At 45.7% G+C, this 24,568-nt stretch overlaps 1 protein-coding gene across 1 annotated transcript in view; it reads right to left on the bottom strand.

The window, feature by feature from the left end:
* The window catches only part of Dmrt1 (doublesex and mab-3 related transcription factor 1), a 113,830-nt gene that overhangs the window by 60,848 nt on the left and 28,414 nt on the right, over positions 1–24,568 (bottom strand). Inside the window, exon 3 of the mRNA XM_052714096.1 lies at positions 10,484–10,767. Coding sequence (XP_052570056.1) covers positions 10,484–10,767 — 284 coding nt within the window. The remainder of the gene's footprint in view (positions 1–10,483; positions 10,768–24,568) is intronic.

The following is a 24,568-nucleotide window of genomic DNA, read 5'->3' on the forward strand; positions in this document are numbered from 1 at the left end:
CTCCCCTCTCTCTCATAGACTGGGTACTTAGTAGGTGCTGAATCAGTCTGTGGCTTGCTTGACTTTACAGGCTAGGCATGCAGGAGGCCTAACTCCGCACAAAGAGTCAAGGGATTTTTCTGATGTCTATCTTTAAAATAAAATTATGATCTCTGTTACAATACCTATTTTCTAGAAACCAGAAGAGGTCTTTGGTTGAAAAACATGCACACTACTCCCCAACACACAATGGCACTCAAAGTGGTAAGGAAAGGGGACGGAGTATAAAAGGAGGAAGTTGAGTCTCAGCAGCAGCGGGGTCCAGAAGAGCAACATAAGGAGTATGGCTCCCATACCAGCTCTTGGACAGAGCCTGAGTCACTGAGCCTGGCAGCAGGCAGCAGAGAACAGCACAAGCCCTCCCACGCTGCTGAAAGCGCTTCAGAAAGGGAATGAGCCACAAGAGAACCCCAACCGGGCAGCTTCTGAAGAAGCAAGGCAATGAATGAATGCTCCAAGAGCAGGCTCAGCACACCTTCCAGAAACAAAGACGGTGAAGCTGGACATGGAGGCACACAGCTGTGAGCTGAGCACACGGGAGACCAAGGCCAGAGGATCACAAATTTAAGGACCACTTGGGCTTATAGAGTAAATCGCAGGCCTGCCCAAGTGAAAACCTGTCTTAAAAAAAAAAAAAAAAAAAATCCAGTTGATAACCACTCTCCCATCCTCCCAGACTCCTGCTGTAACACCTCTGCAAGCTTTGAGTGCCTTCTTTCTTTCTTTTGTATGTGTGTATGTGGAGATATACATGAATGTGTACACATGTAGAGGCCAGAGGTCAATGTTGGGGGTCCTCCTCTATCACTACCTTATTTTTTGAGACAGGGTTTCTCACTGAACCTGGAGCTCACCCAATTTGGCTAGACTGGCCGGTGAGCAAGCCCCAGGAACCCGCCTACTCACCCCCACAATCCCGCAAAAGGGTTACAAAGGAAGTACCACCATTTCTGGGTTTTACTGTTTTAACATGGGTTTTGGGATCCAAACCTCAGGTCCTTATGCTTGCACGGCAAGGTCTTTACCCACTGAACCCTCTCTGCCAGCTATAAAGACGACTCTGGTGCACACCTTTGATCCCAGCACTCCAGAGGCAGAAACAGGTAGATGTTTGTGAGCTCAAGGCCAGCCTACTCAACAACAAGTTCCAGGCTGACCAAGGCTATACAGGTCCTGTCTCAGAAAAATGAAAACAAACCATAAAATCCCTTCTGGTTACAGTGTAAGCCACCCTACCTCTGTCACTTCAACACCAGCCAAATGGTTAACCTGTACCTACTGTTTAACCAATGCTTTTTTATGACATTTTTAAAAACACACTGGTGCCATTATTGTTTGTCTATGCTTTGCAATTTTTATTGCCCCAAGGGAATCAAATTCTTCCTCAAAAATATAACGGTCATTCCTTTCATACTTTGATCCATATATCACAGTGTTCTGCTTTTTAACAGTAACTATTTTATTAAGAAGTATGCCTGAAGTAGCTAGCTAAGTAGATATGAACACGTGGCAAAGAATTCAATAGATTTTAAAACAGTGTGGCAAATGGAAATAGTGAGAACTGAAATAAAAGCATCAGTTATTATCTGCAGTTTCCCTGGTTACATGGAAACCCTCAAGCATGCCAGCCATCTCACCCCAGCTCCCACACTGCCTCACGCATCCACGTGACAGCCAAATGAAAGCATCGTAGGTTAAGAGAGCAGAGATTTGAAGCACAGGGTCTCTGCTCCAAGTGACATGGATAAACCCAAAGTTATAACTGGACATGGGCCTTCCAGGCTGTGGTGGTTTGAAAGAAAATGGCCCAAGGGAGTGGCACTACTAGGAGGTGCAGTCTTGTGGTAGGGAGTGTGTCACTGTGGGGTGGGCTTTGAGGTCTCCTTTGTTCAAGCTTCCCTCAGTGTGACAGTCCACTTCCTGTTGCCTCTGAGCCAAGATATAGTACTCTCAGCTCCAGCACCACATCTGCCTGCACACCTCCATGTTCCCCTTCACAATCATAACAGACTAGAACCTCTGAAACTGTAAGCAAGCTACCCCAATTAAACATTTTCTTTGTAAGAGTTGTTGTGGTCACGGTGTCTCTCCATAGCAATAGTACACCCTAACTGAGACACAGGGTTACAACTCCAGTTCTTTAATGCGCACTCTGTTTCCTCCAGTCAGCGGCCTGTTCATGGAGTCATGCATCTCTGCAGCTCTCTGCAGCAGAATGAGATGGAGCGAGACCTCCAGGACCCACCTCAGGTCTGCTCATCACCATGCTGATCTGCAGCTGGTGTTTTACACACTGGTAGCTTACAGCTATGCTGGCTCTGTTTGAATGTAAGAATTTGTTTCCAATGGAATTTGGGAGAGCATGACTAAAACCTTTTTTAAAAGTCAAGTGTGTTTACAGTTGGTTACATCAGACTGAAGAGGGATCTGCCATATCAGTGTCCCGGTGTCTCTTAGCATCACCCTTTGTTACACACACACTGAGAATGCCCCTCCTTGTGCTTTATTTTCCATCTCATTCATAGAAAAGTGTTACACAGATTCCAAAAGTAACTTCAAATTAGTAAGATGTAGCTTATTCTAAACAGTGATCCATGGGACTAGGTCTTTCAGGAACTCATGTGGGGGGGGCTGCCCCCACTTTTTCCCCCAGGGTAGTCTTGAGCAGGGAGAAGTGAGAAATATTTAGATAGAAATATAGAGGAGAGAGACAGTCAGAGACACAGGATAGCCTCAGGAGGGCCTGGGTCAAAACCATTCTGTCTCTATGAAAGGGCATTTGAAAGGAATGCCAAGGGGTAGAGCGAAAGACCTCCCCCCAGCACAGCCAAGTGCGGACCATCCCAAACACCTGGTAACCATGCACATAGTCAAGCCATCCCCTAATGCAGCCCTGCTGGGTAAAGCAAGCTCAGATCTCACTAGGAAATCTTTGTGGGCTCCCACAGGTCCCTCCTCTTAATTTTTTAAAGAGCCCCTCAGGACCTATCAGATAGACTGAGGTCTGTCTTAGGTTATTCTCCCTGATTATTCCTTCCATTGCCCATCATGGAGATATGCTTTCCACCAAGCATACTACTCTATATTAGGCTGGAAGACATCAAGAAGAAATGTGCCTGTCTTTGACTCTCAGCCTCTGGCAGGAGGGGGTACTGAGCTTAACTCAGCTCTGGCCCAGGTTCCTATTGAGCTTACAACCATCCACAGTCATCTCCATAGCTGCCATACTTCTACAGGAGTAGAAGATGATAAAGATGGCATATCTTTTTTTGGAATGGGTCTTAAGATGTCTATAACAGCCTGAGCTGTACAAAGCCCTTTCTTAAAATCAATAAATTCTTGATGCAAACTGCATCAGATAAATTACATCAAACTTAAAGATTCCCTTAGCTCTACTAAACTCTGGTTCATTAGCATCAACATAATTCTAGTATAAACATTACATATTTACAACTAGCATGACTATACTACACATTTACAATTAGCGTGGCCATTTACTATATGTATTTACACTTCTTACAAACTTACATTCAAAAGCAAACTCTCTAAAGGACTACTATTGTCACTGTACAGAACTAATTTACACCAGCAAGCATCTAGAAGAGATTTCTTAACTAATATCTAGAAGAGATTTCTTAGCTAAACTATTAAGACAAGAAGTACACAAATCATTTCTAAAGTTCAGAGTTTACAGTCAGCTTTGATATCATTCTGAACGTTCTCCTGACAGTTGGAAACAAGAGCCTAATTCATCAATGACTGTCGCTCAACCCTGGGATTTAGTGAGTGCTGTCACTATGGAGTTGTAACACTTGTTGCTAGGGGGCTGTAACACTCTCAGGACAATGCCACTCCCCATAGTCACCTTTCCCACCGAGCTCTCTCAGCCATTCCTGAACCGGCAGAGATGTGCTCAGAGGCAGATGGCCTCTAACTAGGGGCTGTCCCTTCACCAAACTCACTGCATCTACCCTGTGCCACACCTCAGACAAAGGCTGTTGACTTCACTCAGTTACAGGAGAAGCTTCGCCTCGGGGCAAGGGTGAAACTACCATACTGAACTGCCATAAAGCTCTTAGGAAAAACCTTCTGCACAGCTGTTATGCACTATCTCATGCCTGCATTAATCTGCTACTAGTCAGACAAAAACAGTGTGGCTCCAAGCTTAACTGAGGGTAAAATAATGGCTTTTAGAATTGACTGAGGGTAAAATGGGGTAAAATTCCCTCTTCTTAATGTTTTAAAGTTGCTTTTTAGTTTACCATGAGTATTTTTTTTTAATGATGTCAATGTTTCTCTCTTGAATCTTAAGCCCAACTCAATCTCACAAGCTTTCTTTCACATCTGAAGCCATCTCCCAGTGTAAGGACTGTTTCCTAAAGGGTTTTAAAATGGCTTGTTAATAAATGGTATTAGCATTTTTATCATCTCCTGAGAGGCAAGCTGTTTGTCTGTTCTTAGTTTTTTTTTTTGTTTTTTTTTTTTTGTTTTTTTTTTTTTTTTTTTTCGAGACAGGGTTTCTCTGTGTAGCTTTGCGCCTGTCCTGGAACTCACTTGTTAGCCCAGGCTGGCCTCGAACTCACGGAGATCCGCCTGGCTCTGCCTCCCGAGTGCTGGGATTAAAGGCGTGCGCCACCACCGCCCGGCTTGTTCTTAGTTTTTTGGGAAGTATAGCTAAGCTTTCTAGCAGCATTTTGGAAAGAAACTTCACTTTCAGCTGAAAAAAATTTTTTTCAGGCAGTACTGTCATTTTGATCTGAAAAACTACATTTCCCATAATGCATTTCTCTATTATCAGCCAGCTGTTACAAACGACCTATCGCATTTCCCAGATTTCCTTTCAAGTACACCACTTCCATTTTATAGCTAAAGTCAAGTTTCTGCTTTCAGCATGGGAGGCTTTCGAGTCAGGCTTTCACTTTTTCACCATGGGAGATGGGGAGATTTCTATTCTTCCTGAGCTTGTACTGATATGTGTATTTCTTTCCTGGCACTGTTCCTGAAGCAAGTAACACCTATCTGCATGCACTTCAGACAGACAGGCATTTTGTTACCAGAAGCAAAACCCCTCAGGGCTTGCTTGCTCCTCTGCCTGATAAGTGAAAGAAAACGAAATTGCTTTAAATAAAGCTTTTTCAAAAAAGCCCTTTCAGAGAGCCTTCCCCCCCCCCATAGATCTTTGTCTTGTCCCCGCTTGTTCCTGCCCCCCCAGGTGCAGAGCCTCTTATGTCTTGGGCCGCAGCTCTGTTCCTCTGCTAACTGCCTCTGGAGGTAGGGGCTTCTGTCCCTGTTTCTGCCTCAGCACTTCTCATGCTGCAGCTGCTGCTTGGAACTTAGACCCTGATTTTTTGCACTAGCAGCTTTCCCCAGGCCCTGCACCTTTTGGGGTGGAATCTGTCCCTTCTCCGTTTTCTGCCTGTACCCTCTCACCAGGCCCTTGCCTTAGGGAACTCTGGTCCCTGTTTTTCTAATACTGGCTTGGAGAGACAGGGCTTAGCAGAGAGGCTTTACCATTTTCCAAGAGGTTTGTTGTTTCTAGAGCCATTACAGGTGATTCGCCCATACTGATATCTCCAGGTGAATCTAATTTCTGCCCTTACAGAAAGAGAAATCTCTGAGAAGCAAAGACCTGAAAGGCTTTTTAGTTTTTAGAGAGAGATTAAGTTTTTCCCAAAAAAGCTTTCATTTTTTGAGAGAGAAAGACCACCAACTTTTCTCAAAACTTCTGTTCTCGAAACTTTGGCCTCAATGGCCAAGAAGAAACTAATTCTGTTGGTACAGTGTTTCCATACAGTGATAGTGTCAGCAGAGTGAAAAGTTTTATTTCACCTGAATCCACCTCAGGGAAAATTCTTTCCCCTGCCACTTGGGACCAAAAGCTTCCCACAGGAATCTTTTTCTTCCCGTTAAGCTCTTCTTTGATAGATTTTTCCTCTGATTTTTCCCAGTCTGTGTTCCTAGTCCCATAGTTAGAAGATTAAGGACATAGTTTCTCTGTCTTGTTGCTTATCTTATTCTAAGTTTCCTTAACACTATATTCCTACATTCTACTTTACTCTATACAGTATATTACAACACTCTCCTTTCCTTAATTTTCATAGGTAGAAGTTAACAGAAAGAGAAAGAAACCTAGAGAGAGAGACATCTACGCTGGAGCCTTACTTTTCAACTTTGGCATTTCACTGCCTAACCTTTACACCCGAGAATAAAATACAGTCGCCTTCATCTTTCAATTCCCATTTGGTATGCCTTACACCCGGGATGCCCCTAACCCCTTTCTTCAAGTCCCTGGGTCCCTATTCAGTGGTCCCATCTGTGGGAGACCAGTTCCCACACTTATCCCATGGACTCTTGAGGAGCGAGAGATAAAAGATTTAGATAGAAATATAGAGGAGAGAGACAGTTAGAAACACAGGACAGCCTCAGGAGGGCCTGGGTCAAAACCCACCAGCCCCTTCTGTCTCTTCTAAAGGGCTTTTAGAAGAATGCCAAAGGGTGGAGCAGAAGACCTCCCCCCAGCACAGCCAAGTACAGACCATCCCCAACACCTGGTGACCATGCACATGGTCAAGCCATCCCCTAAGCAGCCCTGCTATGTAAAGCAAGCTCAGATCTCACTAGGAAACCTTTTGTGGGTTCCCGCATTCGGGAGAGTGATACCCTCAGCCACCTCAATCAAATAACCACACATCAGCTCTCTTCAAGACACTTGGGCTTGTCTCTAACCTGCATGGGTGAAGAAAAACAAGGGGAGTTCCAAGAAGATCTTCAACAGAAGACACAGGGCTTAGGCAACAACTCTATAAGCCCTAAGCAACCAAGGGCCTGAGCATTTATAGGGGATCCACCCCACAGCTAAAGTTGACCTGCAGAGACAGTGTACTCAAAGGTATGGCCAGGGTCCCTGTTCACAGATGACTCCCACAAGGCACACTCTGCAGACCTGAGTTTGCTGCAGACCCATTGACGGTCAGACACTGCTGACACACACTTCAAAGCCAGACAGACACAAGTTCGAACCCTGGCTCTTTCCCTTGGTAGCTGTGGGGACCTTGGGAAAGTCATTCCTCTCTCTATCTTGATGCTCTCACTATTAGAAAGGACAATGTCATTCCTTCCCTGGAAAGTAGGTAGGACTAACTGTTGTAAAATATTAGTTTAAGATATGTTGCATTTGTTTATGCTGTGGAGTATTTGTTTAATGATGCAAAGATGTGTTGCATTCTTTTATGCTGCATTTGTTTAACTCTGTAAAGCTATGTTACTCTTCCTGTCTAAAACACCTGATTGGTTCAATAAAGAGATGAATGTCCAATAGCTAGGCAGGAGAGGGATAGGCGGGGATGCCAGGCGGAGAGAATAAGTAGGAGGAGAAATCTAGGCTTGAGAGAGAAGAGCTAGGAGCAAGAAAAGGAGAGGATGACACCAGGGGCCAGCCACCCAGCCACACAACCAGCCATGGAGTAAGAAGGAAAAAAAAGATATATAGAATAAAGAAAGGTAAAAAGCCCAGAGGCAAAATGTAGAAGAGACATGGTTAATTTAAATCAGAAAAGCTAGTTAGAAATAAGCTAAGCTAAGGCCGGGCATTCATAAGTAAGAATAAGTCTGTGTGTATTTATTTGGAAGTTGGGTGGTGGGCCCCCAAAGGATTAAAAAAGAAAAACCCAACTATAACTAACTGCTCAATAAATGACAATTTTTGTTGCTTGTGTTATTGAGAACATCTACCACAGCAGGACAGAAGGACCTACTGCTCCAAAGTAGCTTGGTATAGGAGAATATATCCTATACCATTAAGAACATCTGGGAGAAAGCAGATTTAAATAAGGGCCTCTGAGGAAACAAAATCACATATGAGATGATACTTCTGTGTATCTCCTGGGGCTAGCACAATGATGCCTATTTCTGGTCTAGTGGTTTGTGGAAAGGTGCTAAACACCAAATCTCTCTCTCACAGGACTGAGGAACCTGGTTTCCCCTCCCACTCTGGCTGGCTTGTTTATGTGTTGAAGTGAAGCTTCTCATAGCATGTCCCTTCCCCCTTTTGCATGAGGAGAAGGGTGGTGTTACCCTGGGCACAACAGGAGGTACCCTCCAGGTCCCAGCAAGATGCTCCTGGTGAGTGGCCACATCTCCAGGTTGAACTAAGACCTCACACATGCCTTTGCTGGTCCTTGGCGGGAGAACGAGGCCAACATCATTGTGTCAAGGACTGACAGCTAGCTCAACGGTTCCGACAAAAGGGAAGATGTGATTATGTACTGATGGAGATGGCTGTCTTTCCTTCAGCCTTTATCAACTAACATATCAGGTTCCCACAACTACCCTACTGCCAAAGGCTAGAAACAGCCAGAAAACCCAGACCAGCCAGTAGCAACTGACATCTCAGGGCTTCTGGGAACTAGAGGGTCTGCTTTGTTTAAATCTTGTTTGTTTGTGTGTTTTTCAAGAAATGGTTTCTCTGTGTAGCCCTAGCTGTCCTGGAACTTGCTCTGTAAACCAGGCTAGCCTTGAACAGGGAGATCCACCTGCCTCTGTCCCCCGAGTGCTGGGGTTAAAGGTTTGTTTAAATCTTTAAGATGCTTCCTTCTCTCCACAGGAAGAGAGCTGTCAACAGAAACCAACTGAAAAGCTTCCCCAAACCATAAAATCTACTGGGCTTGAAAGGTCTGAAGAGGTCCAACTGGAAGTCCACCGGACTCCCATTATTCTCACACCACCTCTCAATTTGAATACTCACACGTTTTTAAGTTTCCCTCCAAAATGTAAAATGCAGAGCTGAGGAAAGGACACAATGAGTAAAGTGTCTGCCGTACAGCAGAAGGACCAGATCTCCCAGACCTACGGAAATGCCTCGGAACCCACGTAAATGTCAGGCAGGCGTGGCAGCCTCCCCATAATCCCACCACAGAAGAGCAGAGGCAGGAAACCCCAAGAGCAAGATGGCTGCTAAGACTAGTCAAATACACACATTCAAGAGAGAGACCTTTCCTCACTGGATAAGGTGGAGAGCGATTGAGAGAGATACCCATACATTTTATAAAAATGTAAAGTGTATGAGAAACTTGAGAGAAATCTGTAGCTCAGAGGACTAGTCAGATCCCTGAGCATAGCAAGAGTCTCCAAAGTGTGACGACTTGAATATTAATAATTCCCTCATTTCAAAAAAAAAGGTGAATGAAACAGGCTTGATGAGAGGAAAATGTCAGGACAACGTTTTAGAATTGGGCTGAAGAAAGTTAAAGACTATTCAAACAGAAATTTACAATGCTGCTCTCCAGAGGCTTGGGGTTAGGGAAGTGGAAAGACATACATCAAAGTTTCTACTTTCAATTTTAAGTTCTGGAAGTTTAATGTACAATGTGGTGGTTATAATCAATAATGCTGCGTAGCTGAAAAATGCAGACTAAATCTTAGGTGAATGCAAGCATGCACACAGGTGGTGCCTTCATTAGCCTGACTGTGATAAGCAATGCAGTGTCCACATATATCAGAACACCACACTGTATCATATGAATGTATCCAATTTTTCAATTATGCCTCAATAAAGCTAAGAAAATACGGAAGGAGAAAAGGGCATCCAAGATTTGCACCAACTCCTGGATATATGTCACACTGAACTGGAATCAAATCCGTGCTGAAAAAGCCTCCACATGTTCACACAAACATGGTGAGCACAGTTCTTGTGGGATCACAGCATCTTCTGCGGCCCGGTGGTGTGGGTCTAGCCTCTGAGCTACCCACTCCTAGGACGTGAGTGTACACTGTAGTCTAGCCTCGGAGTGCTTCTGACACAATGAATGACCCGATACAAATGAGTCCACCCCCGAAACAGAACCATTCCAGACAAAGCTCTTTCCCTAATGAGGTAAAACACTGTTTGGCTCCAAATATTGAAAGCTGCTGACTGCACACTATTTTAATAATACATGTGCGTGTACTTTGAAAGACGGATATCCATTTGTAAAAAACACCCACCTATGTTACTGGGCCATTGTAACACAACTTAATTCCCTTTCAACCCTTTCTGCCATGCAAACATACATCCTGATACTCTCTCCCAATGTAAAAATTTGTGGGGGGATGTCTGCCACCCAGGAAGCTACAACCTAATATATTCTAAGCTGCCCCAAGTCAGGGAAAGCTGAAGGAGGTGGGACTACAGATGTATCTAACTCTGGCCAGCTGAGTAGTTCTGCGACAATGTGAGAAAAGCTAAAACTAGAAAGCAACCCAAATACATGCATAAACGCTTCCAAGTCTCTGCAGTCAAACTCTGGAGTTAAATGGCATTATTAACAGATGGAAAGAAAAACCAACGTGCTTTTCATACTGTGACTACATGTGTGCCGAACTAGGCATGTGCATGGTTCATGTGCGCATGCACGTACATTTTTACATGCATGTGTGTTTCGCATATCCCACTAACTCTGAGTCATACCTGCCACTGGTTTCCAGTCTGCGCAGGCACATAAGGTGCTGGGAGACTCCGAAGGCTGTTCTTCACAGGGGATCCCCCAAGGGGATTTCCCACATCCCCAGAGGAGGACTCAGCAGACAGAGCCATCGAGTACTGCGGGTAGTTGTACAGGTTGTTGTAGTAAGGAAACAGAGATGGCTGGTAAAAGCTGCTGTAGTAGGCGGGGTCAGACACCAGGTCAGGTGCGTTCTCAGCATGCCCTCTGCTGGTGACAGCAGGAGTATCCTGGATGACCATGCGTCCCTCTAAAAAGGAAAAGAGAAAAGAAGACATGTAAGATTTAGTGTGGGGAGTCCACAAATCTTGCCCTCTAAACCTTGGCCACGCCTGAAAGATCACCCTCCCAGGTGAGCAAAGAGCCTGGAAATGCAAGGGAGAAATCATCCGCTGCTTCAGCCACAAGGGCAGGGTTCCAAGGCTGCTTCCTGCTAGCAGCACAGCTGAAAGGCCCTTGCCAAGTTATTTTTTATTGGGAATACCAAATGACTTTAGAGGTAGATTCAATTCCATAAAGCCTGAGAGTACAGCCTCAACATGCCCCCCTCAAATGTCCAGAAACTGGAGATCAAATCCAGTTAACCTGTCTACGAATTCTTACCACATGATAAAGGAATGTCACCCCAGGAACAAAGGGAGGGACTGAGTTTGAGCACACATTGTTTCCTTTATGTCCTTCCAGGGCGAATACTGTATTCTTTAGTATGGACCAGAGTATGGACCAGGAATAGACCAACTTGTTCTGCAAAAGTACAGTTAGCACTACTTGAACTTCTGTGAACCAGCCAATCGAGGCCGTGCTGCAATAAAGGCTTTTTTCACACAATTGAGAAGAGAGTCGGTTTAGCCCCCAAAGAGTAATTAACCCATCCCATTCCTCAGGATCTGCCAAGAATCTGGGGATTCAGGTAACAAACTCTCTGCTGATTCTTCAGCTGAAATGGAGGAGGGGCTCCACTGTAACCGGTCTAAATAAGAGACTGAACTAATGTCTCTGGCCTCTATCCAATGGACATTCATTCAATGTTCTAAGAGATGAGCCAGCCCCTGAAACGGCAGGAGCATCCCCTGTACTATCTACAGGGAGCCTGCAGTACAGGGCAAAGGCTGTGGTGGGATTTCCAATCATCCAGTAAAACAGCAATGCCCACAGACTACTATGGAAATTCAGAGGAAGGGAAAATTAGCTTGCAGTTTAGAGAAGAATTAGACCTTTGCAGGAAAAAAAAAATCTGCACCACACTCTGGAAAAGGAAGGAGAGAGCTAAGGATAGGGCTGAGTGGTGAATCTAGGCCCTGGGTTCAATCCCTAGTGGTGGGGGGGGGGGGTTGCCTTTATCTAGTTCTCAAGATGGGATGTAATAGAAACCAGTGAAGATTTGTGAGCTGGAAGGATGGTGGACAGAGTTGTGCTATGGGAGTTCCACCTGATGGAAAGTCTTGGGAAAAGTGAAGGAGAGATGAGAAAGACCAACTATGGAGAGACACAAGATCAGACAGAGTACATCAGCTACAAATGGAAGGGTACCCTGGTGCGGGAACATGTAGGACATGAAAAGAAAAAGAGATGGCGGAGGATGGGACATCAGGACTGAAGATGGGGGAGGGGGATGAAGAGCGGGAGTCTGTGTGTGGTAGAGGGAGGGAGGGGCATGTTCTGTTTAATGTAGACAGCGGGGCTCAGTGAAAATAAGGAGCTTGAGACTTCCTGGGAGCCACGGAGACTGGAAGCTGAGGTCCGGAAATCACTACCCGGCAATGGCGACATCTGGGGAATGGGATGGAGCTAAGGCATGAACTGAGGAAAGCCGAAGCAACATCACAGAAGCCAAAGGTGCCACAGACGGCAGAGGCTCCAGCTGCAGTGTCAATCCCTGCTCAGAAACCACCCAAGTCCAGAGCTGGTCAAGAGGAAGACGGGTCTCTGAGATTTCCCACTGTGCTGTGAAGGGAGCAACAGCATCTGGCCTGCTAAACAGCACCCACCCGGCAGCTCATAACTGCCTGCAACTCCAATTCCAGGGAGCCCAATGCCCTCTTCTACTTCTACAGGCACCAGGCACACAAATGGTGCACATTGATCCTTTCACATATACACATCAAAAAAATAATAATAAAATAAAATAAAACAATTCATTGGCATAATTGGTCATTTTTGATATCTAATCCTTTTGTATTCAGTGTTGGGTCCTTTAATCTGCTTACAAAAGAGACATAAACATCTCAAAAATGACAAATCATGCAGACATTAAAAAGAAAGGGATGAATGAAGTCATGGATTATCCAGCCCTGAGTACTGGTGGGTCATCTAAGTAGGCCAAGCTAAGTATCCCAATAAACAGTGGAAACCCTCAAACTAAGATTTCCACCTCAAACCAGGCACAGTGGTACATACCTCTGATCCCAGCACTTGGAAGGCATAGACAGTGGATCTCTCTGAGTTTGAGGCCAGCCAGGTCTAGTTGGTGAGACCCTGCCTCAGAAAAACGTTAAAAATAATTCCAACTCAAAATAGCTAGAAAACAAATCAAAATGTCTATGTGTGTACACATACATACGTATAGACATAAAACTTTCATGAAGTTGTTCTTCACATACAAACAAGAAATACACTTCATTCTGAATCAAAGGAGAAAAACAATAAGAACTAAGTACACCAACGCTCGCATTCCCTTGGTCTGGGTGTGAGTTCCTCCAGCCAGCCTCCAGGCCTCATGAGTATCATGTGTGGTGGTTTGAATGAAAATGGCCCCTATAGGCTCATAGGGAGTGGCACTATTGGGGGTGTGGCCTTGTTGGAGCAGGTGTGGACTTATTGGAGGAAGTGTGTCATTGGGGGCAGGCTTTGAAGTTTCAGATGCTCAAGCCAGGTCCAGTGTCACTTTCTCTTCCTGTGGCCTGCCAATCCAGATGTAGAACTCTAAACTACCTCTCCAGTACCAAGTCTGCCTGCCTGCATGCTGCCATGCTTCCCACCATGACAATAATGTATTAAACCTTTAAACATAAGCCAGCCCCAATTAAATGTTTTCCTTTATAAGAGCTGCCATGAACATGGTGTCTCTTCACAGCAATAGAATCCCTAAGACATCATGTCAGGGTCCTTTAAGTTCCACAGCCAATACCACTGATACAAAGACCAGAGGTATGGACTGCAAAAGATGCATCTTAATGATTGTGTTGAAAAAAACTGAAGCTAGACGCCACTCTGTGTCTTTCTGGAATGAAAACTTGCCAATATCGTTTAATGCTATTAATAAGGGACAGTCCATGGCATCAAGCCCAAGTAAAGGCGGTGCTTTTCTTAACCAGTGACCCCCTATAGGATTGATCATCAACTCAGTGGTTTTTCTGCCATGATGCAAACTGTAATATAAAGTCAGATCTCTCTCCCCACTGCTGGAGACTGAGCCTAGGGCCTTACACTTTAACCAGACACTCACGTTTGTTTTTTTGAGTGAGGGTCTCCTTACGTAGCCCAGCCTGGCTTCAAATCTACGATCCTTGTACCTCAGTCTAAGTGTTACGATTACAGGAACACACCACCACACCCAGCAAATCTGATGTTTTAAGTGTAATGACTACTGGCATACAGTCCTAATCTGCACAGAATACCAGCAGGACCAGATTCAGCTGGAAGGGTAGCAGAAGGCAGAGAAGTGGGTACCATCGCATACACCCTGAGCTCCTTGTCTCCACATATCCATGTGCAGGCCAGCCACTGTAATGCTCACACATGGCTTGGTACAGGCACCTTTTGAACATCTCATTCTCCGACAAGCCTTCACAGTCCTGTTACTTTTTTTTTTTGTACTAACATATGCAATGTGAAATATGATTCACTCCTTCATGAAAGATCAATACCCATACATGACAAACACCCTTATTGATCTTGAAGTGTTATATGCTGGTCTCTGGGCCTGCAGCATATTAATAGTAGTTAACCAGTAATTCATTTTAGGTGGGTGAAGGCTTTCTCCTCTCTTCTCTAGTGTCACGATTCCCAGCACTGTTGCACTTTAAACCCTCTATTCAAGCTTGGAATTATACCCAATTCTTATGCGAAGGAGGAAAAGGACCACCAACGAAACCAAAATTTACCACTGCCAACTGTTCTACTTGATTCACAATGAAGTGTCTTCACAATGAAAAGAAGTGATTTTTTTTTAAATGTGTAATTCTATACTTTGCAGATATCTGTGCTACTTAGCTTCAAAATTCTATGTGTTGCCAGTCAGGAAAAACCTTCACCAGTAAATATGAAACATAAGATTACGCTTCACCAACTAATATGAACTCAGAACTAGGAGGTCCCTGTTTGCTTAACACTGTCCTTTGAATATGACATTCTGTGGATCTAGAGGGTAAAATGGAGGTGTTCCTCACTGGAACAAGAAGACAGACTAGCTGGCTGCTTTTTTTAAAAAATCATTTTCTGTAGGACATTCCCATGTCCATATTAATCAGCTCCTGGAACGTCCCACACTGAGGAACAACTCAGTAATCTAAGCCATGAAAGTGCTGAACCAACTGGCTGTTGTGTACCAGTTTCCTCAGAGACTGAAACACCCTACAGGGAAGCTCCTTAAGCAGGAAGGTAAACAGCTCAACAGCTTCAGGAAGTCCCTGAGATTTAGCAGATTCACTGGACTCCTGCCTGACAGTAAGCAATAAAAGCTGATGCTGAGCTGAAAAGAAGACTCTCAGACAATCTGAGCTGCCTGGGAGAGGCTCCGACCAACTGAGGCACCTGGAAAGGACACTACAACCTGTTGAGCTGCCTGCAGGCTGTGCAGTGTGCTCCAGGCTCCCAGCTTCATAAGCTGTCCTAAGTGCTGGGATGGGCCTTGATGATGCAGCTATCTTGAAGTCATTTCTGCTCCCATAAGTAACCCCTCACCCATATTCCTGTAAGTAACTCCGACAAATCTCATTATTTCGCTAAACTGGACTTTGGTGGTATCTCTACTTTGGTCTGTCATGGGTTCCCTATGTGAAGTGAGTAGATGTGTGTGTGTTGTGTCTCTCCTGAAAAAGTTACCACACAACAGAATTGGTGCAAGAACAGGGACATAACAGAACCAAGATGAGTTGGGGAGAGTGAATGCATGGCCCTGGCTCTGAGTTGCAAGGAAGGCATGCAACAGAGGCTGAGAAGCCTGAGGGAGACCATCTGTGGAGGAAATTCCAAGAAAGCTGTCCTTTCCTGTGTGGTCTGTGTTAGCGTGCCTTTGTGCTATGACTGTGGTTGCATGGCTCTTGCTATGGGTAGTGAGACATGCAGCTGAGGCTGAGCCAACAGAATTAGGAGTGTCTGTGGGAGGAATCCCAGCATGGCAGTCTAAGTCTCTGTAGTACATGGTGGCATGCCTGCTTGATGAGGGGGGTCCACTATGTGAATATGGACATGCCCTGAAAAGAGTTCAAAGGTTTGGAGGAAATTTTTGCAGTCCTGGAGATTAATGCACAGCAAGCAGCAGAGATTGCCTGGCCTCTGTGTGTGTGGTTAGAAACTCCTGTGAGGCCAAGATGGCAGCCAAGCGATTGCAACAAGAAAGGGAGATGATGCGGCAGCATCCTCCACGTTAGCCTCTGGTTTGGCAAGTAAGTTAAAAGAGCAGATGGGGTGGGGGGGGGGGGGTAAAAGGAGTAGGAAACACTCCTCAAGTCTGACCTTTAGTAGAGCAGAGTGAAAAGCTGTGATCGGACATGCAGATGGGGACCTTAACAAAGGTCCCTTACAAGGAACTTGTGAAATCAGGAAATACTCAGCAACTGAACTGCTGGAATTAGGGAAGACTTTTAACAAGCAATGAAAGAGGCTGTGGGACATGGGAGCAGATGGGATTAGTCTGACTGCTACAGACGCAGAAAAACTGAGTAATGTAGCTCCCCACCCCTCCTGAAGGCAAAGGCTGCACAACCTGAGACAGTATGAGGGAACTCAGTGTGGAGGGCCATCCCACCCCCACTTTTCCCCAGGGTACTCTCGAGCAGGAGCAGCAGGAAATATTAGATAGAAATATAACTGGAGGCTGGGCAGTGGTGGCACACACCTTTAATCTCAGCACTCAGGAGGCAGAGACAGGTGGATCTCTGTGAGTTTGAGGCCAGTCTGTTCTACAGAGCGAGATCCAAGACAGGCACCAAAACTACACGGAGAAACCTTGTCTCAAAAATACAAAAAACTCCCAGCACTCGGGAGGCAGAGCCAGGCGGATCTCTGTGAGTTCGAGGCCAGCCTGGGCTACCAAGTGAGTTCCAGGAAAAGGCGCAAAGCTACACAGAGAAACCCTGTCTCGAAAAACCAAAAAAAAAAAAAAAAAAAAAAATTCCAAAAAACAGCGGGGCGGTGGTGGCGCACGCCTTTAATCCCAGCATTCGGGAGGCAGAGCCAGGCGGATCTCTGTGAGTTCGAGGCCAGCCTGGTCTACAGAGCGAGATCCAGGAAAGGCGCAAAGCTACACAGAGAAACCCTGTCTCGAAAAACCAAAAAAAAAAAAAAAAAAAAAATACAAAAAACAAAAAAAAAAAAGAAAAGAACCGGGCAGTGGTGGCACACGCCTTTAATCCCAGCACTTGGGAGGCAGAGGCAGGCGGATCTCTGTGAGTTCGAGGCCAGCCTGGTCTACAGAGCGAGATCCAGGAAAGGCGCAAAGCTACACAGAGAAACCCTGTCTCGAAAAACCAAAAAAAAAAAAAAAAAAAAATACAAAAAAAAAAAAAAAAAAAGAAAGAAAAGAAAAGAACCGGGCAGTGGTGGCACACGCCTTTAATCCCAGCACTTGGGAGGCAGAGGCAGGCGGATCTCTGTGAGTTCGAGGCCAGCCTGGTCTACAAAGCGAGTTCCAGGAAAGGCACAAAGCTACACAGAGAAACCCTGTCTCGGGGAAAAAAAAAAAAAAAAAGAAAAGAAATATAGCTGGAGAGAGAGACAGAAAACACAGGATAGCCTCGGGAGGGCCTAGATCCTTATCCATCAGGCCCTGACTGTATCTACTAAAGGGTTTTTAAAGGAATGCCAAGGGGTGGCGCAAAAGACCTCCCCCGCCAGGCACAGCCAAGTACAGATCCTTCCAACCACCTGGCAACCCTGCCCATGGTCAAATCATCCCCTTATGCAGCTCTGCTGTGTCAGGCAAACTCAGATCTCACAAGGAAACTTCTGTGGGCTCCCACAATTCAGTCCCTGATGGACTGGCTTACTAAAGCCATTGGGAACACTTGGGGGGTCTCCATCTGAAGTCCCCATAAATGTCTGAGAATGGAAAACAATTGATGAGGGGCAGGTGCTATTGAGGAAACCAGGAACACGAAAAGCTATGTTTGGCCGGGCGGCGCGCACCTTTAATCCCAGCACTTGAGAGGCAAAGGCAGGCAGATCTCTGTGAGTTTGAGGCCAGTCTGGTCTACAGAGTAAGTTCCAGGACAGCCAGGGCTCTGCTATGCAGAGAAACCCTGTCTCAAAAAACCGGGGGTGGGGTGGGGGAATAAAGAGAAAGAAAAGAAAAGGAAAAAAGAAAAGCTATGTTTGAATCTCAGAGTTCACTGCACCAGACAGAACTGTGTACACAGAGAGATTAAGAAAAGGTTGACCCAGCTGGTCTTCCAGGCTGGTATGGAGCCTTGGCAGCTTCTTCAGTGGCACAAGATCTTTATAAAGTAGTAACAGTTTTGTCAGAGTTCAGTGACTTAGACCACGAGCATGTAAAGAATGTCACTAAAGTAAAAGAACTAGAGATTTTAAAAAAAATAGTAAAGCAGAAAAGATAAAGGGGTCTGCTGCAGAGTATTTGTTTATGCAAAGATCTGTTGCATTTGCTCAACTATGTGAAGATGTGTTGTATTTGTTTATGTTGTGGAATATCTGTCTAACTATGTAAAGATGTGTTGCATTTTTTTAACTATGTAAAGACATGTGGCTGTTTTTACATTGCCTGACTAAGGCCACTGACTGGTCTAATAAAAAGCTGAATGGCCAATACAGAGGGAGGAGGGACAGGCGGGACTTCCTGATAGGGAGAGTTACTAGGAAGAGGTTTTAGGCTTGGGGAAGAAAGAAAAGGAGACACCAGGGAGATGCCAGGGGCCAGACAGATAGACATGGAGGAAGCAGGAAAGTGGGACATTCAGAATGAAAGAAAGGTAAAAAGCCCCGAGGCAAAATGTAGATGAATAGAAACAGGTTAAATTAAGTTTAAAAAAAAAAAAAAAAGCTAGTGGGACAAGCCTAAGCTAATGCTGAGAATTCATAATTAATAATAAGTCTCTATGTCTTTATTTGGGAGCTGGTTGGTGGCCCAAAGGAAACTCCTACTACAGGTCTATCTGGATTACTCGGAGACAAATGTGGCAGGATTCATGTCAAGCCAGAGTTCCCAAGGAAGGAACTGAGAGAAAGGCAAACTGTGTGCTAGGGGACTGTGGCTTTAAAGCCTGAGGAGCAGTCCAGAAGACATCTGTGCTAGGACAATACAGGTGAAGATGATCAAGCCTGCCTAGGGATGGGTAATTATCCCCCCAGATTAAGGAAGTACATTTCCCTAAAGCAAAAGGTTATGCTAGACGTGCAGATGGTTTTCCCAGCCAGGAACTCCCCCAACAGCCAGGTATGGTGGATGGAGAAACAACAGCCACAGCCACAGCCACAGCCAACCCGGGGCTACTCTGACTCAGAGAGCCATCAGGGGAGGGTAAGTCATGTTCACCTTCGACCCTAGGTAAGTCAGTGTGGGAGCCCACAGAGGTTTCCTAGTGAGATCTGAGCTTGCTCTACCTAGCAGGGCTGCACAAAGGGATGGATTAACCACTGCCTGGTTACCAGGTGTTTGGAAGGGTCTGCACTTGGCTGTGCTAGGGGGAGAGCTTTTGCACTTTTTAAAAGGCCCTTTAGAAGAGACTAGTGGATTAGGATCCAGGCTGTCTCGAGGCTATCCTGTGTTTCTATCTGTCTCTCTCTCCCCTCTATATTTCTATCTAAATCTCTTATCCCTCACTCCTCAAGAGTACCCTGAGGAAAAAGGTAGGGGCAGGCCCCCTACATCTGAGCAGATTAAATCAGGCCCACTGAGGTCACCAGGTGTGGAGAAATGTAAGGAAGCTCCATGGAAGAGCTGCAAAATTATGGAAACGTAATGGCTCACAGAGAATGACCGAGGATTATAAGGAGCTAATTAAGTTAATGCCTCCTATCCATGTTTTACACCCAACTTTGATCTGTGGAGGAAGCAACTTATGCAAATGATTGGAACCTTTCCAGGCAATATTAGACCTTGCTTGTGTTCCAACTTTAGTGTCCTCTTAGTTGTCAAACTCCAGGGTCACCTGACACTTGCTCAGAACAGATGACGATGGACTTTGATGGCGCTTCTCCAAGGTTCTCTGTGTAACTCCACCATCAGTTATGGAATGGTGGTTCAGGATGTCGCCTTGCCCTGCCCATCACCTGGGGAAGGTTTTGTTAGATAGACGACATAATGCTGATCCCCAAAGGGGATCTGAAGTGAAGCAGAAGACCCCTCCATAAAAGTATGGAGAGCAAAATCTGGATTTTACTTCATATGGCTTCACGTAGCTTTTGTTCAACTCAAGATTCCACGGGGCAGGGAGGGGAGCAATGGGAAGGACGGAGGAGGGCACAGACCAAGGCAGAGTTGTGGTGCATAGGTACACATGTAATCACAGAGCTCAGGAAACCGAGGCAGGAGGATGATCAGTTTGAGGCATCTTGGCTACACAGTGAGTTCTAGACCAACATGAGCCACATGCTGAAACCCTGTCTCTTATAATGACCATTTGTCAAGTATGGGTCAAGAACAGTCCCAATTATCTGAAAAGGCTCTCTTTAGGCAATTCATCTCTGTGATGCTGTTTTCTTCACTATTTCAGTCAAAGCAACAGCACCCAGTAACAGCTGTGCAAACATGGTCGCACCCTCTTAACCAGATAGGAGGTGTGAGGACATGTATAGAGATGCTCTCATTCTTAATTTCTGAAGATATTTTTCATTAAAATACTTTTCTTGCCGGGCGGTGGTGGTGCACGCCTTTAATCCCAGCACTCGGGAGGCAGAGCCAGGCAGATCTCTGTGAGTTCGAGGCCAGCCTGGGCTACAGAGTGAGTTCCAGGAAAAGGCGCAAAGCTACACAGAGAAACCCTGTCTCGAAAAACCAAAAAAAAAATAAAATAAAATAAAATAAAATACTTTTCTTATGCTAGCAATTAATGGGCTCACTGTGCTGTGTGGCTGTTGGGTTTTGTTTTATTTGTTGTCAACTTGATACAAGCTAGAGTCATCTGGAAAAGGGGAAACGCAGTTGAGGGACTATCTCCATAGACTGGTCTACAACAGGCAAGTCTGTGGAAGCATTTTCTTGATTAGTGATTGATGTGGGAGTGCTCAGCCCACTAAGGAAAGTGCCACCCCTGGTCTGGCTGTTTTGAGTAGTGTAAGAAAGCAGGCTGAGCAAGTCATGGGGAGCAAGCCAATAAGCAGCACCCCTCCATGGCCTTTGTGTTGTTCCTTCCTCCCGGTTCCTGCTTGAGCTCCTGCTGACACTCCCCACTGATGGACTGTTATGGGAACCTGTAAGCTAAATAAACTCTTTCCTCACCAGGCTCTTTTAGTCACTATGCTGGACACAGCTAAAGTCATCAGAGAGGAGGGAACCTCAATTAAGAAAATGCCTCCGCCGGGCGGTGGTGGCGGTGGTGGCGCACGCCTTTAATCCCAGCACTCGGGAGGCAGAGCCAGGCGGATCTCTGTGAGTTCAAGGCCAGCCAGGGCTACCAAGCGAGTCCCAGGAAAGGCGTAAAGCTACACAGAGAAACCCTGTCTCGAAAAAACAAAAAAAAAAAAAAAAGAAAATGCCTCCAAGCCAGGCAGTGGTGGCACATGCCTTTAGTCCCAGCACTCGGGAGGCAGAGCCAGCAGGATCTCTGTGAGTTCGAGGCCAGCCTGGTCTACAGAGCGAGATCCAGGACAGGCACCAAGACTACACAGAGAAACCCTGTCTCGAAAAACCAAAAAAAAAAAAAAAAAAAAAAGAAAGAAAGAAAAAGAAAATAATGCCTCCAAGATCAGGCTGTAGACAAGCCCGTAGGGCATTTTCTTAATTAGTGATTGGTGTTGGAAGACCCAGACCGTTGTGGGTAAGGACACCCCTGGACTGATGGTCCTGGTTCTTCAAGAAAGCAGGCTGAGCAAGTATGATAAGCAAGCCAGTAAGCAGCACCCCTGCATGGCCTCTGCATCAGCTCCTGCCTCCAGGATCCTGTCCTGCTGGAGCTCCTGTCCTGACTTCCTTCATTGCTGAATAGTGCTGTGGAAGTATAAGCCGAATAAACCCTTTCCTCCCCGATTTGCTTTGGTCATGGTGTTTCATCACAGTGATAGTGACCCTGACTAAGAGTGTTTTGTTGCAGTGATGGGAAGCTAACTCAGACACTTACTCTAACTTTCAAAGATACTTTCAGATTTCTCAACTTCAGTCTTTGTATGGTATCAACAGATATGACCCATATAAGCAAAGGTTCTTGAGACCCTCAACTTGACTGTTTCACATCTCAGAACCTATTCCTAAACACAGGTATAATTGTCTAAAAAGTCCTTACATGTCTAATATGTAGGCTCCAGCCCATGGCAAGTGTTCTGAAAACGCTATTACTGTTATCTTAACCACAGCACAGTCATAACATACTCAGCATGCAGCCGGAAAGTCATGGGACAACTCCCACCAAAGTCCTTGTCCACAGTGCTCCTCGTTAGGGCACCACAGGGGGCTGGCTTGCACCTGCAGGGCTTCCCAAAGGCAACCTAACTTGGAAGGGAGCACAGACCTCTTCTCCTGGCCTTCTCAGAGGTCAAACAGTAGCCTTGAGTGCAGTCAGTGTGATATCACTCCCTAAAGCCATAATCAGGAAGTTCGGGAACAATCTGCTTCTCCCACAAGGCAGTCCTGACAGGGCTATTTTAAATGTCAAACATAAATCTGGTGCCAGGAGAGCAACAACCACTCACTGTGCACTCTTGGGAACAGGGACGACTGCTACTGAGTGACAGATTCCACGAGGTGGGGCACAGCTCACCATTCCTTCCCTTCCCAAATACCCTGTGCCCCCTGCCCCACCCCTTCCTCTCTGCTTCTGACTTAATGCTGCTGCTACAGCGCTCTCCCCAAGACAGAATTTTATTTATATGGGCGTGGGGGTGGGGGCTGCAGTTTCAGGGCCGAACTTTCAGCTTGCTATAAAGTTAATGTGCTATTCAATGTTCGTTCCAGCCAAGAAGGTGGGGCTGTGTATTTTCTGCCACCCTGCAAGGCCATTATCAGTAATTGCCCATTACAGCACGTAATTATTTCTCCTAGCATAGTCTGTGACCTCCAGGCTTTGCACGCTGCTATAGCAAACCATTTCATCTTACCAAATTTGTGAAGGAAGCGTTTGACCTTTAGGGCTGTAACGCTGCACTCTAAGGCCACGTTAGAGGGCAGGTGGGTATCACAAGCACACTGAACCACAACCTAGACTGTTTCAAACATCACCCCAATGTACTTTCCTCACCTCCACAGTTTTACCTCCCCTCAAATAAAAAGAAAATAAAACACAATCAACTCTCCATTACGGGGGAGTTGATAGCCCAAACAGGAAATTATCTCAAGCCCTTTCTACTCCCTTTCCTTTGATTTTGTGTTTAATTATGTCTTAGTCACTGTTCTACGGCTGTGAAGAGACACCACGACCAAGGCAACTCGTAAAAGAAAGCGTTTAGCCGAGGGCTCGCTTACAGTTTCCGTCCATTATCATCATGGCAGGGAGCATGGCAGCACACATGTTGCTGGAGCAACAGCCCAGAGCTACATCCTGGTCCACAGGCCAAGAAAGACAGAAGCACTGGACCAGGTGAGGGCTTCTGAAAACCTCAAGGCCCACCCACCCCCAGTGACACACTTCCTCCAACAAGGCCACACCTGCCGATCCGTCTAATCTTTTCAGAGTTCCACAAACTGTATCATGCTTTTTTAAATACCACACCGAGAGAAGGTGGAATTGAGAAGATCACAGAGAGAGAAACTTCAAATCTGAGAGTGAGCAGACATGCTCCCCCATTTATATGGCGTAGGAGGAAGAATTATGGTCAAATTGTGATGAAAATGAGATTTGGGGATTTAAATGTAAACTGACATCCAATGCCACATCCCTCAATATTAGCCAGGAAAGAACAGAGGGTAGGATTGCAAGCTGAACCCGTGGAAGCCAAATACTTGGCCGTTCCTTGGTATTTCTCCTCTACTGGCACCTCCTCTGGAAGCCCCAAAGCTCCCTGTACATTGAAGATACACCTCTTTGCTACCAATGTTCAGAAACAGCCCCAAGGAGTGAAAACTGCTACGGATGAGACAATCGGGATTCTGTATGGTTCCCCTAAAGTGTTCCTTCTTCCCATCCTTTGGAATAAAGCTCCCCTCAAATGAGAGTTGTTTCTGCAAACAGCCTTCCTTTTTACCAAATGACATCAAATACAACACAAAGAATCAAACTTAGCGGCGTTTACAGACTGAGCTGCAAGGAAGGCCCTACAAGCAATTTCATCCATCTTGAAGTACAAGTGGCAGATCTAGACACCCACAGGTAACGGGCAGTGAGACCACAGCTGAGGAGCCTCAGTAGGAGACCCGGCATTTGTCCTCTATGCCACACAGGAAAAGAAGAGAGTTGTGGTGAGTATGGTGTGTGGACTCTGCCGATGGCTGACAGGGACTCTGTCGTTGTGGCCCTTATGGTCTGGAAGAGACCAAATGACTGAATGACTATTAGAACTCATATTGGAGGTATGGTTCACGGAGGCCAAGAGTTCTCGAGATGCTGTGACAAGGCTGTTACAGTGATGGTCATGGTCATCTTTTCACTGAGAAATGATGAGTAAGGCCGGGGTCAAGGGTCATCATCTGGCCTCGGGGTGCGATGCACTGTCCCAAAGACTTCAGTTGGGGATCTTCCGGTCCATCCTTAAAGCAACCCCCTCTAGTGCTGGCCTCTTTAGCTATG

This window comes from Peromyscus californicus, unplaced genomic scaffold, assembly GCF_007827085.1.
Source record: "Peromyscus californicus insignis strain IS unplaced genomic scaffold, ASM782708v3 Scaffold_4__1_contigs__length_199733344, whole genome shotgun sequence".
Taxonomy (NCBI): domain Eukaryota; kingdom Metazoa; phylum Chordata; class Mammalia; order Rodentia; family Cricetidae; genus Peromyscus; species Peromyscus californicus.